The sequence below is a fragment of the Polypterus senegalus genome, chromosome 6 (assembly GCF_016835505.1).
Source record: "Polypterus senegalus isolate Bchr_013 chromosome 6, ASM1683550v1, whole genome shotgun sequence".
Lineage (NCBI taxonomy): Eukaryota > Metazoa > Chordata > Cladistia > Polypteriformes > Polypteridae > Polypterus > Polypterus senegalus.
Genome location: NC_053159.1, coordinates 170,333,655 through 170,350,194, shown reverse-complemented (window position 1 = coordinate 170,350,194; position 16,540 = coordinate 170,333,655). Strand labels below are relative to the sequence as shown.

The 16,540-nt window shown below is 37.3% G+C and overlaps 1 protein-coding gene and 1 long non-coding RNA gene across 3 annotated transcripts in view; one reads left to right on the top strand and one right to left on the bottom strand.

Annotated features, from left to right (window-relative positions):
• Positions 1 to 9,351, top strand: part of LOC120531792 — a 35,122-nt gene extending 25,771 nt beyond the window's left edge. The window contains exon 3 of the long non-coding RNA XR_005634160.1: positions 9,311 to 9,351. This is a non-coding gene — a long non-coding RNA (uncharacterized LOC120531792). The remainder of the gene's footprint in view (positions 1 to 9,310) is intronic.
• A 3,323-nt stretch (positions 9,352 to 12,674) lies between these two features.
• Positions 12,675 to 16,540, bottom strand: part of ttc21b (tetratricopeptide repeat domain 21B) — a 114,262-nt gene continuing 110,396 nt past the window's right edge. For both annotated transcript variants that reach the window (XM_039757528.1, XM_039757527.1), the window contains exon 29: positions 12,675 to 12,916. In XM_039757528.1, coding sequence (XP_039613462.1) covers positions 12,839 to 12,916 — 78 coding nt within the window. In that variant the 3' untranslated portion in view covers positions 12,675 to 12,838. The remainder of the gene's footprint in view (positions 12,917 to 16,540) is intronic.

Genomic DNA, 16,540 nt, shown 5'->3' with positions numbered 1-16,540 from the left:
ATTTCCTTGATGCTGTTATCCAAGGTGACCTGCAAGGTCAGGTTACACTAAAAGTGATTACACCAGCCTCTTGCTGTACCCAGTTTTGTAGTTAGAAGCCAGTTCTCACTGTTAATGATGGATGGTACTTTATTGAGTTTAATGACATGGAAGTGAAAAGTGTGTTCTGTTAGCAGCCATAACTGGCTACTTATTAAGAAAGTGGCTGAAATGAAACCCTCCAGGGTCTGAGATTTTGTAGATTTTTTAACCCAAACAGCTGGAGCACAGGCAGGTTAAGGGACTTGTTCAGGGTCACCCAGTGAGGCAACCAACAACCTTGGGTGGGCCAGTCCAGTGCCTTAGCTATTGTACCACAATGCTTGCTTATAGAGGGTGCACATGGACTGTGCCGTCTTTAATGCTGTGCAGCAGCCATGCCTCTTTCTTTATACAATACATGGACTGCCAGTAAAGTAAAACGTGTGTTGCTTTTCGTACTTTGGTCCAGATTTTGTAATTTCATTCCCATGAACACTATAGGATTAACCTGTTGCTAAGGAAATGAACCTGCCAGCAAGTCAGTAATGCTGAATGGCTTTTTTGTTATCTCTTTTAAAATGAGTTAAAAGACACAAAGGTCCTATACTGCCAAGAGCATCCCCGGAGTTCTGGAATGCAATCTCAGATCCTTTTCTATAGGATCAAGGAAGTTGCTCTCTTTTTCTTTCCAGTCTGTCGGCAGTAGGGAAAGAATCCGACTGCTGAAAAGGACAGGATTTTGAACGAGGTCACATTTTCAGGTGGGGAATAAAAGTAGAATGCTACTTAAGAATGGTATGTGAGGAAGCAAACTGGTTAATGTTTTGTCTTGTATTGTGGATTAATTTAAATGAAGCATACACCTGCATTTGAAATTAAGTAAATATGGGATTAAAATGATACAGTGCTTAAAAAAAATATTCATCCCCTTGGATGTTTTCACATTTTGTGGTTATACAACATTGAATCCTTATGGATTTAATTTGGTTTTTTGTTTGACACGGATCAAAAAAATAAATAGAATCTTTAATATATGAAAGAAAACAGATCTGTGCAAAGTGATCTAAATGAATTCCAAGTATAAAACACAAACTCGGTGTCAAGAAGATTAAGTGAAATCTACTGCGATTTAATGTTGTATTAAAATAAAATGTGAAAACTTCCTTAGGGATACTTTTATAGACATTGTATGTTGGTGTCTAAAGAAAACAAATTTTTTAAATTACTTTTTTTCCTCATTCTAAGCAATAACTGGTTTATTTGGGAAAAAAAAGTGTGCAGCCTCCATAGAACTGTGGCAAAAGTCAAAGGAATTTCATTTGCTTATGTGATTATGTTTTTCTGATCAACTTTATTAATTTAGTAAGAAAAAGAATGGGAAAATTTAATGACTCTTTTACCAGTTTGAATAAAAATCTAGGAAGGGAACAAACCCCACTCACTAGCACCCACCCAATAATAACCATTTCTGTGGAGAAATTATGGAAAAAAACAATGAGAAATTCAGAAGAACCTGTGTAGGTACAAGATGGAGAGGTCAGCGACCGAGAAGGAAAATGGAGAAGACACATGAGAGAAACTGAAAGGGAAAATGTCTTCAAGTCCATCCAACGACCCACCATGTTACTGTACAGTGGGTTCAGAACGTTTTCAGACCCTGTCACTTTCTGTACAGTTTATTTTGTTGCAGATTTAATTTTAGATGGGTACATTTGCCATTTTGCCCACTAGTCTACATTCAGTAATCCATAATGACAAAGTAAAAACAGGTTGTTAGAAAGGTTTGCAAAATTACTGAAATTAAAAACTGAAATCTCATATAAGTATTCCGAGCCTTAATTCAGTACTTTGTAGAAGCCTGTTTGGCAGCAATTACACCTTTGAGTCTTCTTGTGTAAGTATCTATAAGCTTTGCACACTTATATTCAGGCTTTTTCTTCCATTCTTCCTGGCAGATCCTCTCACACTCCATCAGATCTGATGAGAAGTGTTTGTAAATTGCCATCTTTAAGTCTTTCCACAGATGTTCTATGATGTTTAAGTCTGGGCTTTGGCTGGGCCACTCAAGGGCACTCTTGTCCATAAGCCACTCCGACGTTGTTTGGCTTGTATACTTTAGGTCAATGTCATGCTGGAAGGTGAACTGTCACCCCAGTCTGAGGTCATGTGCAGGTTTTCTTCAATTACCTCTCAGTATTCGCTGCATTCTCCCTGTCCCTGCCACTAAGAAGCACCACATAGCCTGTTGCTGCCATCTTCACCTTCACTGTTAAGATGGTATTAGACAGGTGATGAGCAGTGCCTGGTCTTCTTCAGACCAAGTGCTTGGCATTCTGCCCAAAGAGTTCAGGTTGTCAGTGTCGATGTCACTGTAACTTTATTTATAGAGCACATTTAAAACGACATCAGTAATGCTGTAGCTAAACTGCTTTACAGTAAAATATACAATAAACATAAATAAAATAAATAGGATAAAACAGAGTAAAACACAATCTAAACCAGCAGTAAATTGAAACAAATGACTAAGAGAAAGGAACCATCAGTATCACTGAAGGTCACAGAAAGCTAGAGAATTGAAATGTGTCTTCAATCTCATTTTAGGCTTGTTTCTTTGAAGGTGACTCCAAAATGTAATTAGGTAAAGAATTCCACATATGAGGTGCAGCAGCTGCAAAAGCCCCGTCCCCCATAGTTTTACACTTAGTATATGAGGGAACACAAGAGACAAATGACCAGTAGATCCTAAGCTCTCTGGATGGCTGGTGTATAACATACAATTCAGATCATTCAGGTGAGAGCACACGCATGTACTGATTTTAAAACCAACATTTTAAATTAGTTCTAAAGCTCACTGGCTACCAGCGTAAAGAGGCTAAAATTGGAGATAGGGAGGCAGACTTTTTAGCAACAACCAAAAAAATGAGCAGCAGCATTCTGAACCAACTGCAACCTTCGTATCAAGAATTTACTGATCCCAGCATACAATGAGTTACAGTTTTCAAGCTGAGAAAAAATAAAAGTATAAGTAACTTTTTCAAGATCACTAGGAGATAAAAAAGACTTAACCTTGGCTAAAAGACGAAGCTGGAAAGAAGAGTTCCGTTTGTGTTTCATGAGACCAGAGAATCTTTCTCCTCATCCTCCTTTAACCTGTCATATGACTTTTACTTAAGAGTGGCTTCCATCTAGCCACCTTACAATAAACACCTGATCACTGGAGTGCTGCTGAGATGGTTGTTCTTCAAGTAGATTTTTATTCCCTTGCCCTGATCTGTGGCTCACCACAATTTGATTGCTAAGGTCTACAGGGAGTTCCTTGGACTTCATGTCTTGGTTTTTGTCCTGACATGCACTGTGAATTGTGGGAACCTCTATACACAGGTAGATGTGTGCCTTTCATGTACAATGTCCAATGAACTCGGTTTGCTGCCGGTAGACTCCAGTCAAGGTCCACACACAACTCAAGTAGAATTATTGCAAACAAGATGCACCTGAGCACTGTCTGAGTGCCACAGCCAAGGGTCTGAATAATTAAATAAATAAGAGAAACTCAAGTTTTTAAACCTTTCTGAAAATATGTTTTCACTTTGTCATTATAGGTTATTGAGTGTAAATTGATGGCCAAAAATGGAAAACGTATTCATTTACAATTACACCTATAATACAATAAAGAGTGTAGACTGTGAAAGTGCCAGAATACTTTCTTAATCCACTGCAATAGTGCCATTTTTTGTTATTTGGACTGGATGACTCACTGATCTCAGTGCAGAGAGTTCATGCATTAATACATTGTAAAGAGAAGACTTCTGAGAGATAAGAGATGATAGGTGAACCTTTCTAGTGACAGACCTCTAGCCTGCCAAGAGATAGGATTCTCTTCTGAGTAATCGAGAGAGAAAGAGAAGGACAGGCCAAGAAGAATGACAATGTCAGGAGAAAAGGGAATGTCAAAAGAAAGAAATGTTGAGATGATGAGATAAAAAAAGGTCAAGAAATGAGAAATAGAAGGTCAGCACTAGGACATGTGATGAAATGTTTTTTGGGCATTGTCAGCAACATGACAAAATATTCATAGGATGTGTGATATAAGCATTCACATAATTAGGCATGGATGTGCAATGGATGAGACGGTCATCCATCCATCCATCTATCATACAGTCTTGCATATTCAGAGTAGGGTCATGGGGAAGCTGGAGCCCAACACAGGGTGTTGAGAGTTTAGTGGTTTTATAAGTAACTAGCCAACTCGCGGCACATAATCAGGCCGGTTTTTTAATGATTTTTAAGCACAGGGAGAAAATTAACATTTGAAAAATCAGTAATGTAATAAATCAAGAAAGGGAAACATTGTAACAATGCACAGAACGAACCAACACACAATCGTCCGTGACTGAAAACTGGTGGACCGCAATCTCGTCTTCTCCTGCCAGACAGAGGGATGGGGGTGCACGGCGCGGAGTGTGAAACAGGAGGAGAGAAGAAGGACATCCATTCAGCTCCCTCCGTCATGCTAGTCTGCTGAATTCTCGTTCAGTATGTACTGCCCGCTCATGTGCCAACCTCCAACTCATCATTTGAGTCATTGGCTGCTTTTCTATATATAATCCACCAAGACACCCGACCACAGTAGTAGCGAGATGGGAGGGGGGTGTGCACAAAGGGTAGGGACGCAACCAGTGGGAGCGTATGAGTTGCACTTAGTGGGAATTCCACGGTTTGCAGCCCGAATGGGGTTCAACGGCTTACCCACGCCTCTCTGCGCCGGGTAGACACACGCTCAATCTCATGCATAATTATTTATTGAATGCTAAACACTTCTGGAAAGACACGGTTGTCTAAAAAGGGAGGGTTTGAGGATACAACAGAAAGTGAATGAAAAGATGGAACTCTGGAGAGAGCAACATATAATTGTTCATGAGTGAAGAAGACGCATGTTTCTCTACGACAGACGAATATAGATGACGGCATTCTTTCTGTGTCGTCGCGGCCAAGTTGGAGGGCGTGGCTCTGCGAGTTGTCATCGTATCCAATGGTCTTGGAGTTGGTGGGCGTGGCTCCTCCCTGCGTGTGTAATAGGTGTCTTACTTGTCGGTGGCTTAGTGAATCCACGCCCCTTCCGGCGTGCTTTCCATGGGTGTCTTGCCTTAGTGAATTATATATATAGATGTTTTAGGGTAAGGTAACCAGATGATATGGGGATAGGCTATTAATTATTATTACATAATGTGTGTCTAATATATCTTATATATGTACCGGGCTGTGTCCATCTATCCATCAACCTTAGAATCTGCCTGCATTCTGTCCTGGCATCATCAGGTGTAAGGCAGAAATTATCTCTTCAAAAGGCACACTCATTATATAGAGCTGAGTTGAAAGTTACTCTGAATTGTTTTCAAGGGGTGCCTTGTTGGGCAGAGTGAATTGAAGGAAACCCAATGTGGAACAAGAAAGCTTCACTCTTAAGTTTAGGTGAGAGAGTGTCAAGCCTTTCATTTAAAAATAACAAACAGAACCGCTTGGGGGATGCACCCACTATTAACATGAATTCCATTTTGCTTTTTATAACTCAGCCTAAGTTGGTCCATTGCATGTCCTGCACGTAGACTCCCTGCACTTTGATCTGTTTAAACTCCTTGATGTAAACCCTGAGTATGACTTGTGCACAGATTTCTGTGTAAATAAGATTATTCCAGAGTCAGACTCTGGGTGACATGCAATAATCTGCTTTTCTTTGTTCAGGCCAAATAATTCTTGGGATGGCATTTGTCTGCCATCTAGTGGATGGCATGCTGCAAAAAGTCATGAATATTTCTGTGTGTTTTACTACTGTAAGGTAACTCATCAATATTCATAAGGGGGGGGTGAAGCCTTCAATCAAAACACAATGGCGTGTATCTGAGTATTTAACTGAAACTGAACAATTATTTGAATCAAGCAATAATGATGACAATGCACTGGCTATCAGACATTGACATGGATGGTGAAACTTCTGTATATGGCACGGTACAGGCAAATTGCCATGATATGCCTGGTGAATTTGGTGATGTGAAGGTTCACCATGGTGCAAGTTGAAGTTTGGTAAAATGGCAAAAGAATTACGATCAAGTGGAAGGACAAGAAAGATGTTAGCTCCTTAAGCACTGTTCACATTGAAGCAACTGTCAAATGTTCATGTCAAAGGGAATGTGGAAGTCACTAAACTTTGTGTTGCAAGGCATCACTTGTGTACAGTTGTGCTTAAAAGTTTGTGAACCCTTTAGAATTTTCTATATTTCTGCATAAATATCACCTAAAACATCATCAGATTTTCACTCAAGTCCTAAAAGTAGATAAAGAGAAACCAGTTAAACAAATGAGACAAAAATATTATACTTGGTCATTTATTTATTAAGGAAAATGATCGAATATTACATATTTGTGAGTGGCAAGCACAACTGTAGATCAGGCACTGACATTCTGCCTTCTCTGGCACAAGCAGCAGAAAAAAATATTATATGAAAAGTGTGCCAAGATGCACACCTCTACTGATTGCAGCGTCAGGCTGTGTGTTGGTGACTGTCTCAAAACATGGCACATGAAGGAGGTATATATCTGCATCAGTACAGCAATGGACATTAGACCTACTGCTCCTACTGTATTTAGGTTGATGTTTTGGTATTTACATGTGTATATTACATGTAGTTTTTTTTTTTTTTTTGAAAAAAAAAGTTTTGACTAGTTTTTCTAGGGGTAAACATAATGTTAAGGAGGGTAATAACAAAACATCCTGGACCCATAAAGGGCGAGTTTGTTAATAAGCTTACAAGGTGTGTCTTTGAGAAGGGCAGTTAAATAACTTGATCAAGCAGGTAGAACAAGAATGTAAATAACACGATGGGAAAGAGTTTTACCCTGCAGCACTGATTGTCTGGCCAAAGTTCAATAAGGTATGACACCATCCTTCATACCACATACAGACACTCAATATCTGGGCTGGGATTTAAAGTCAGGTTCTTGTAAGCCAGCAGTGTTAACTATTGTACCAGTCAGAAAGAGAAATGATGAATGGAGAAAATAGTTAGTTTTCAGAGTTGCATTTATTGTTAACAGTGCCCTCTATAATGTCTAGGACTTAGACACAGTTTAAAATTACAAATCAAACAATTCAGACGTGATTGAAGTTCACATTACAGACTTTCATTTAACAGAATTTGTGTTGTCTGAATTTGACAACACTTTTTCCACATGCTCCCCCCATTTCAGGGCGCCATAATGTTTGAGACAATTGGTGTCACATTTGTTTGTGATTCCTCAGGTGTGTTTCATGGCTTTCTAAGATACCTTGTCTTGCTTCTACTGTCTGGAGTCTGAAGTTGCCATTGTTCAACAGGAGAACAACAGCTGTACAAATGAAAGTCAAATAAGCCATTATGATGCAGAAACACAAGAATAAAACCATCAGAGACATCAGAAAAATCTTAGGATTACCTAATGTGCGGAATTATAATGAAGAAAAAACTCACTGGTGAGCTCAGTACTCACAAAGGGAATGGTACGCCAAGGAAGACCTCCACTGTTGATGATAGAAGAATCCTCACTATGATAAAGAAAAAGGTCCAAATGCCTGCCTGACAGACCAGAAACAGTCTTTAAGAGACACATGTGGACATGTCACAGACGACTATGAACAGAAGTCTTCATGAACAGAAATACAGAGGCCACGCTACAAGATGCAAACCACTAGTTAGCCACAAAAACAGGATGGCCAGATTACAGTTGGCAAAAAAGTACTTATATTAGCATGTAAAAAAAAGAAAAAGGTCTTGTGGACAAACAAGACAAAGAAGAAGTCTGGAACAGCCAAGCCAGTCGCCTGAATTAAATCTAATTGAGTAGGCCTTCCATATACTGAAGAGAAAACTTAAATGCACAAGTTCCTGAAACATGCAGGAGCTGAAGATGGCTGCATTAGAGGGCTTGCAGAACATCACCAGAGAAGACCCTTGGCACCCGGTGATGTCTATGAATCACAGACTTGAAGCAAAGGATATGTGACAAAGGACTAAATATGACTGCTTTAATAGAACTGCCATTAATATATCCTAAAAATTATGGGGCTCTGAAATTGGGTGACCGAAATGTATGCAAATCCCCTTAAGTGAAATTTTGCAATGTGCTCTTTAATCATGTTGCTGGAGCAGAGGAGTAAAATCAAGGAAAAATGTGTGCTTGTCCCAAACATTATGGAGAGCAACGTATAAAATGCCTAACTGGTTTAGAGTTGCTGAGGTCAGCTTTCTCGGTACTTCATTTACTGTGACTTATAGTAAGTGTAGAGTTAGAAGTGTTTCCATTTCTCCCAGGTGGTAAGATGTTTACAAGGATGGAGATGCAACACGCTAAAATAAGACACAGTGGGTTTAAAAACTGACTGGAAAGGAACATATCCCACATTTCTGATTTTGTTTTTTTCAGCATGTTAAAACAATATTTGTTGCCCAGTCTATGGTTTACACCTGCCATGTATGATGCTAACATGACAGGCCGTAGTTCCTCATGACCCTAAATTGGGTTTGAGAACGAGATGTTTAATGGTAGTTGACCTTTAAACCATGCAGATGTATGTTAAGTCGCAATGGCAATAAACATTGTATTGGCACATAAGTGTACAGAATGCAATGAAATTCGTATTTGCATACCCAAGCAATATGCCACACGTTACTACTTTCCGGTACTGTAATGAACGAAAATGTATTAGAAAATACATAGAAAACTTTATTTTATTTAACCTTTACAATGTCTTCAAATGCTAACTTGATGCTGTGTCTTATCAGGCTTTTTTGACCCTATTCTTATGCCTTTTTTTTTGGATGCAATGGACATCCGATCTTTCACCCCAAACTTATTTTATATTGATTGACCATCTTAACCTAATAAAAATTAAACTTTAAATTTGTTGGGAAACTTTAATTTTCAAACAGAGAGTGCAAGCAGTATACATTTTAGAGGTAGGATAGGAGATAGGAGTCATTATATAATAAATAACTGGATCTTTATTTGTCCCCAGGGAAAATCTGGATTTCTACAGAAGCTCATTAAATAAATAATACACCAGAATGGCTTGAAAGAAAGAAAAGTTCTGAATTGTCAGTTACAGTACAGTCAGAGTGAGGCATTACACCAACGTATTCCTGTTGGTATGGAGGAGCCCCAGTCACGTTTCTTGACACACTTCTTTTGAGTGATTTACTCACTGAAAGTCCTCAGTGTTATGGCACTCAGTTTTGCCTTTGGTTTCTCTCTCCTCTAGGTACCTCCAGGGAGTCCAGAGTGTCCCTTGTAACAGAGCCAGCCCTTTTAATTAGTTGGATGATTTGGTGGGCCTCTCTTGAAGTAATGTTACTGGTCACCACAGTGTAGAAACTCACACTGGCCATTACAGAGTTGTAGAAGATGTGAAGGATGTCATTACCCAAATGTAAGTATTGAAGTCTTGTAAGAAAGAAAGAAAAAAAAAAGTCTCCTTTGCCCCTTTGTATATATTATTTTTTTCTGTGTTACACCACCAGTCCAGGCTGTCACTGGTGTGGACCGCTAAGTACTTGTAGCATTGTGCCACCTCTACATCCACTGCCTCAATAGTGACTGGGAGTAGAGGCTCTTTGAGGTGGTGAAAGTCAAAAAACAGTTTCTTGGTTTTGCTGATGTTTAGTTACAGACAATTCTTTCTGCACCAAGAAACAATGTTTTCCATCAGACTACTGTCTATTGTTGCAACCCCTTTATCAATACACCCCATAAGTGCAGAGTCAACAGTAAAATTCTGAACATGTCATGACCTAGTTTTATATTTATAGTCTTGGTTGTACAGAGTGAAGAGAAAAGGAGGCAGGACTGTTCTTTGTAGTGGTCCAGTGTTACCCAAATTTGTTTTAGAGACTTTTAGCACATTTTCAAAACCACCTGTCTTAAAATAAAGGAACATTCTGTGCATCGTCAATTCCAGACTATTTTACTGTTTCAGATTTTCATTAGGGGACATTATTGTGACTTGTATATTTTGTTATTTTAGCAGTCCAGTAGCCACTCTTGACAACAAAACAGATTCCCTTATACAACTTACTGAAACATCAGGCAGAGCTGCTTGAGTGGCAGAGGACTTGTGTGTCATCTGAGCAGTTTTCGACAATCTCTGCAACAACAATTTATTAAGTTAAATGGTCTTTGTAATCATAAAAGTAAAAAGGTTACAAAATGGACACATGGCATAATTTTCAGGTGCATTCAGAGACTTGATTACTTGTTATAACCATTATTAATTTTGGTTTAATTACTTTATCATAGAGATATCACATTTGTTTAATAAATATGTAGGTAACAATAAGCCATATCCAAAAATAAGTGATAAAAGAATATAATTATATGTACTAGGACACAAACTACATGTTTTTTTTTTTTTTTTAAGAAACTGGATCCAATGTTGTTAGCCAGCCAAATAAGTAAATGTAAATGTGTAGACTATGTTTTTAACTACGTAATACTGTAAAATCTGTTACATTTATATATAATAGCTAAAACAGCATTCAAAGTCAATAAATTAAAAAAGTGATGCAAAATTGCACTGATTTATTTATCAGGGGTTCCCAAACTTGGCCCTGGAGACCCACTGTAACTGCAGGTTTTTGTTCCTGCCAATGTTTGTTTTTAATTGGAATCCTAGCCTTATTAAGTGAGCTGTTATTTCCCAGTTTGTGTGTTTTGGGGGCAATGTAGAAACTATAAAACTAAGTTTAGTATATTTTAATAAAAATGTACCAACAGTTATATGGGGATAATGTAGTTTTTTTTTTTTTACTTTAAGAACATTTTCATTCTGCTGTCCTGGTGTTCTGATTTAATCCATTATTTGCTAATTAGTGGGACTGCTTGTTCTTGAATTTATTTATTAGAATACAATGAAAGGAGAAAGCTACACAGAAAAGGGCAAAAATAATAGAAAAACAAGAAAAGAGAATTAACCATGTAAAGCTATAGCAAAAATTTAGATACTTCTGATTGTCTTAGACATGTAAAAAATCATGCTGCTGTGTTTTTTTGAATGCAGCATAAGAGAAAAAAAGACCAGCTAATTACACGAATATCACTGACTGTGAATCTGATTAGGACAAAAACCAGCAGCCACAGTATGGGTCCCCAGGACCAAGTTTGGGAACGACTGTAATATAATGTAGCTAGTTGAGGTTTTTGGAAGGTTTGTGGCTAGTTGTTCTTCATATTTCTTAAACAACATTTTTGAAAGAATGATCCAATTAAGAGTTAAACTCTAGCGAGGTCTGAAGCTAAAATTGTTGGCTGCGCCCAAGAGTTATGACTAGCAAGTCATTGTGGCACTTTGGTGATATACCACAGTGTTACAGAAATATCTAATCATTTTATCTCACAGATAATGTGACCTTGAGGCGGTTTTCAGTATAATGTAATTGCTCATTTTATGAGAAATAATTCAAGGTTCTTTAGATTCAGACAATTATTAATCTATAAATAACTGAGCATGTTGAACCTTTTTTTGAGTAATAATTTTAAATGGAGTCTCTTTTCTTTTTGTTTCTCTGCTTTCTGATTTGCTAGGGGAGAGGTTAAGTGATCTGGCTTCATGCATATGTTACTGAAATGTACTCTCATATTTATATAAAGAGGCCCTTCAAACTAGTTTGCTTTTTTTAACGATGTTGACAAGAACAGGCCATTTAGTCCACAAAAGCATGCAAAACTTCCTCATCTTTACAAAATAACATTTAGTTAAGTCCTAATTTCTACTGCACTACTTGGTCTATTCCATTTGTATATAGTGATCTGTGGGAAGAAGCAATGTATTTCTAATGTTTCTACCTTTAACAAGTTTTCAACTGTATCCCTGTGTTGTTGTTGAAGAACTTAAAAGTAATAATTTGGATCTACTGTACTAATTCTTATCATCATTTTAAAAACATCAATCATGTCATCTTGTAATCTGTGACTACTTAAACTGAAAAAGTTTGACTCCTTCAATCTCTCCTCATGACTCGCATCTCTCAGTCTTAAAAACAGCTTAGCTGCTCTTCTCTGGACTTTAATCTCTAGCTCTGCTAGATGTGGAGGTTAAGGAATGGCCAAGTAAAGCCATTCAGAAATGCGATGGGAGAACTTCAAACAGATAGCCCATTCAAAAAAGCTCTCAAAAACAACACATTTTGAAGGAATTCTAGAAGTTTTTTCTTCCAAAGGAGGCAACACCAGCTTTTAGAACCAGGGGTATAACCGTTTTTCCACAATTCTGACATTATTGTTAAAGAAATGTTTGCAAACAATAATTTTCATTGTTATTTCTTACAGTAAATGATCCTTGTCAATAATATGGAAATAAAGATCAAGTTGCAATTATGCTGAAGAACACATATTTTTAATGAGGTGTGCTTATTTTTTATTATGCTGCATCGTATTAATTGGGTTAACCACTAAATGTTATGGCCAAGCATGTATAAAAAAGAGGAATTCTGTGGCCGGCATTCAAAATACATTTCAGAAAGCAGAACAGTACACACAGTTTAACTTAAATAATAAATGTGACCTGCTACTGTATGTTTTCTTTGAAAAAGAGATTATCATTCATAAGAAATAATAACAAAAGAAATATCTGAAATTTTTTGCAAATGTTTACTTGACATTGAAGTATACATCCAAACAGTCAAACCAGCAATTTATTAATCAAACATGATTGCATGTGTACAAAAGTGTATTATTTTTAATTAATACCCTAGCAGGGAATATGTTGCTCACATTGTCGTGGACAACAGTCTGTTTAAGGTCTTAAAGCTGCACGTGCTTTGTCAAGAATATCTTTTTTCATTCTTGGATAATCTGGGTGGGTTTTCAATACCTGAAATAGAAGATTTTTTATATGATTTTTTTCATCAGTATGCAGTAAATAAAATATCCACATGACCCCAAGCACAACCACCCCCACCCACTTGGCATGATCCCATTTGGCTTGCTAGCCTGTTTTATTTATATTTCTATGAGCACTCTACTGACTTCTACGGCAGGTGATCAGCAGTAGGCCCTTTACACTTTACACAACCCACACAGATCTGCTAGTCAGAATCTTTCATTCAATAATAGTATCACATTCTACATATTTTCTCCACCCAGTAGATTAAAACAGAATATTCATTTATTACTAAAAAGCATAAGATATTTATTAGGGAGTAACCTTCGCTGGTTTAATTTTTCTGTCCTCTACCCTACAGAATGTCTTATTTTGTAATGGCACAAATTTGATTGTTGCTCCTCAAAAATATAGAGGTCACAAGGCATGAACTACAAAGAAAAAATAGTTGTAGGATAAATGCACCTTAGATGGCAGTTAAAGAACTATAGAAATGATCTAATATTACTAAGGTCCTAATAGAATGGGGAGTCAAGGCAGGGTATTTAGAAAAGCCAGTGGGCAGGTTACCTAATAATCCATAGGTGTGATGGGCACTGCAGAATCAAATCATAAAGCAAATTGATTTTTGAAAATGTTGTGAATTTATAAAGTTGCCACACTGCAACTACACAAATTATTGTTGTGTCTGTATTTACTTTTGCGTGGTATAGCATTCTTTACTCCATCTGCCTACCAAAATTAACCTCTCCTTGCGCTACTTACAGTGCTGAACTTGAAGAGTCAGAAGCAATCTTATAGTGAGTCACACATTACAATTCACTTAAGGAGGAGTGGTGTGATTTTAGAAACTGCAGGCCTTAAAATGTGAAATCATTGTGAGTTGTTTCAAGACATAAACCTGACACTACATTTAACATGATCCCGACCCCCCATTACACATAAAAATATAAATAAATATAGTCCTGCAATTCTCACCCCACTTTTAAAAATGCAATTTATATCGCAAAACAAATAATAGTGTTCTGAACTTCTACTGATCGTAACAAATTTATCACATCATATGACTTGACAACTCCAGTTGCTTATGTTGTAGCCTGAGCAACGTCATATTACACGACTACAGGTCATGGGATATGTCAAATTAGATGACTGGATAATGACTTTCCGGCTCAGTTTCATAATTCCAAAGTATCGCAACTTTTCCTGACAGAGCCGGTGGCTGTGGGAAGGCTATATTGATAGGGTGTTTTGCTCTTTTTATATTCTTTTCTTTCTGTCATCCTATGTAAATCACAAGACATCAGCCAGATGAGCCTCTCTTCTGTCCGATTTTGTTGGGGTGAGTAGCTGGGTATGTTGGACTATATGACTGGTGGTCACGGGAATGTGCCATGACTGCCTCCAGCTCCCTAAGATTGATGTACAGTAAATTAAGCCTGCACCTAAAATTGCTGATCAAAGTTATGTGACAGGGCCTTTAGAAAATGTCTGCATGGTGTGGCATTTAGTCATATAATATGTCATATTCAGAAAGCAACAGTAATGATACGGCACAACTGGATGCCTTGTGAGTAGTTATGTAGAACATAAACCGAATATTGGTATGACGCAGCTGTGTAAAATGATCTGGACTGTGCATTAATATATGTACATATCTTTAAATATAACTAGTGACCCTTTCCTCTATCCCCATGCAAGAGACCAATTAAATGTGATCCAACTGATTTTATTTTAAAAGTCTGTGTTTCTTTTTGGTTGTACAATAATGTTCTTTGCATTATTTATTGCTACTATTATTTGCTACTGTTATTTAGCTATTTATTTGTGCCACCTCTCTAGGAGAGACCCCTATTTGCATTGGCTTTTACAAAGGTGGCTTTGTCAGAAGAGCTATCTTGTGAGTAGCCATGTGCTGCAATGTTTAGCCTCTTCGGTCTCTGGTCACAATATACTACAGACATACAGTGCCCTTTGTTTGGGACAAAGAAACTTTTCCTTTTGATTTAGCCCAAGAGTTCCAAAAGTGGTCGATTTGAGCTTTCTAGGGGTCGATAGTTTCAATAAAAATATTTGGGGGTCGACGACAGCAAAAATAGACCCCCTTACTACTGCTATTTGTTTGTTACTTCAAAATATCAATGATTCCAATAGGTACCTAATTAAGAAGTAAAATAATTCAAAAAAATAAATTTTTGATGAAAACAAATTACGTACCAAACTTGCGAACGAAAAGGTAAAATGTGTCATTAAAAGAGTCACACGTAAGAATGCACGAAAATACATGTAGCACAAACATGTCTGTGCATTGTCTTATCGAACGTATCAAAGCAAGTGCGGACATGAAAAACCATCGCATGTCCGCACTTGCTCACAGTGGGATGAGACGACGGATATTCGATATTAGCAGAATCTATCAGTCTTGTACGGCGTTATGCTTTCATAAAACACTAGAAATTGGTTCTCTTGATGTGACTGTACTTATTTGTGATTTGAACTTTGAATATAATTATTTATTGAGGAGCAGTGCTATGAAAAAGAAATCAGAGGACACAGTTTATTTATTCGAATTTGAACAAAAATCTTCTGTTTAAGTAAGTACATACTTTATTGTTTTTTTTTATCACAGGGGCTGTCGAAATTGTTTGTTAATTCTTCAGATAATAATATGACTGAACCAAAAAGGAAATACAAACAGTACAGCTTCGACTATTTTTACTTATTTTGAATTTACTTATTTATTTCATAAATGTCAAAAGTGTAAAAAAAAACTCTGCTCATATTTTTTGGTTTAATTTTCGTTAGTGCAGGTTTCGATATTAAATGTTGCACAAGATAATGCCATATTCCGTAGTCCTTTTATCTTTTTCAATCATTAATTACAAGTGATTAAAATGAAAAGTTTGATACCTAGTGAAATATTTAATATTGAGTACTGTACAAACTTATTAATTTGAGTAAGTAAAGTAAATGATTAGGGGGTTAACGATTTTAAAAGTTTTTGGTAAAAGGGGTCTGCGGCCGAAAAAAGTCTGGGAACTCTTGATTTAGCCCTTTGCTCCACAGTTTAAATTTACAAATCACACAGTTCAGACATGATAAAAGTGCACATTGCAAATGTTCATGTGGAAATGACAACACTTTTTCTGCATGGTCCCACCATTTTAGGACACAGCAATGGCAACTCTATTAAATCCATCGTATTTAGGACTTTGTCACATATTGCTTGCATGAAATGACTGCTTGAAGTCTGCAATTCATTGACATCACCAGGTGCTGAGGATCTTCTCTGGTGATGTTCTGTCAAGCTGCTAATGCAGTCATCTTCCACTCTTGCTTGCTTCAGGGTCCTTTCCCTTTGAGGTTTCTCATTAGCATATGGAAGGCCTGCTCAGTTGGACTGAAATCGGGTTACTGGCTTGGTCATTCAATAATTTTCCATTTTGTAGCTTTGATAAACTCCTGTGTTGACTTAACAGTATGTTTGAGATTATTATCTTGTTGGAGGATGAAGCGCTGTCCAATGAGTTTGGAGGCCTTTACTGGAACTTGAGCAGATAAGATGTTGCTACACACTTCAGAATTCATTGTGCCACTGCCGTCAGCAGTTCCATC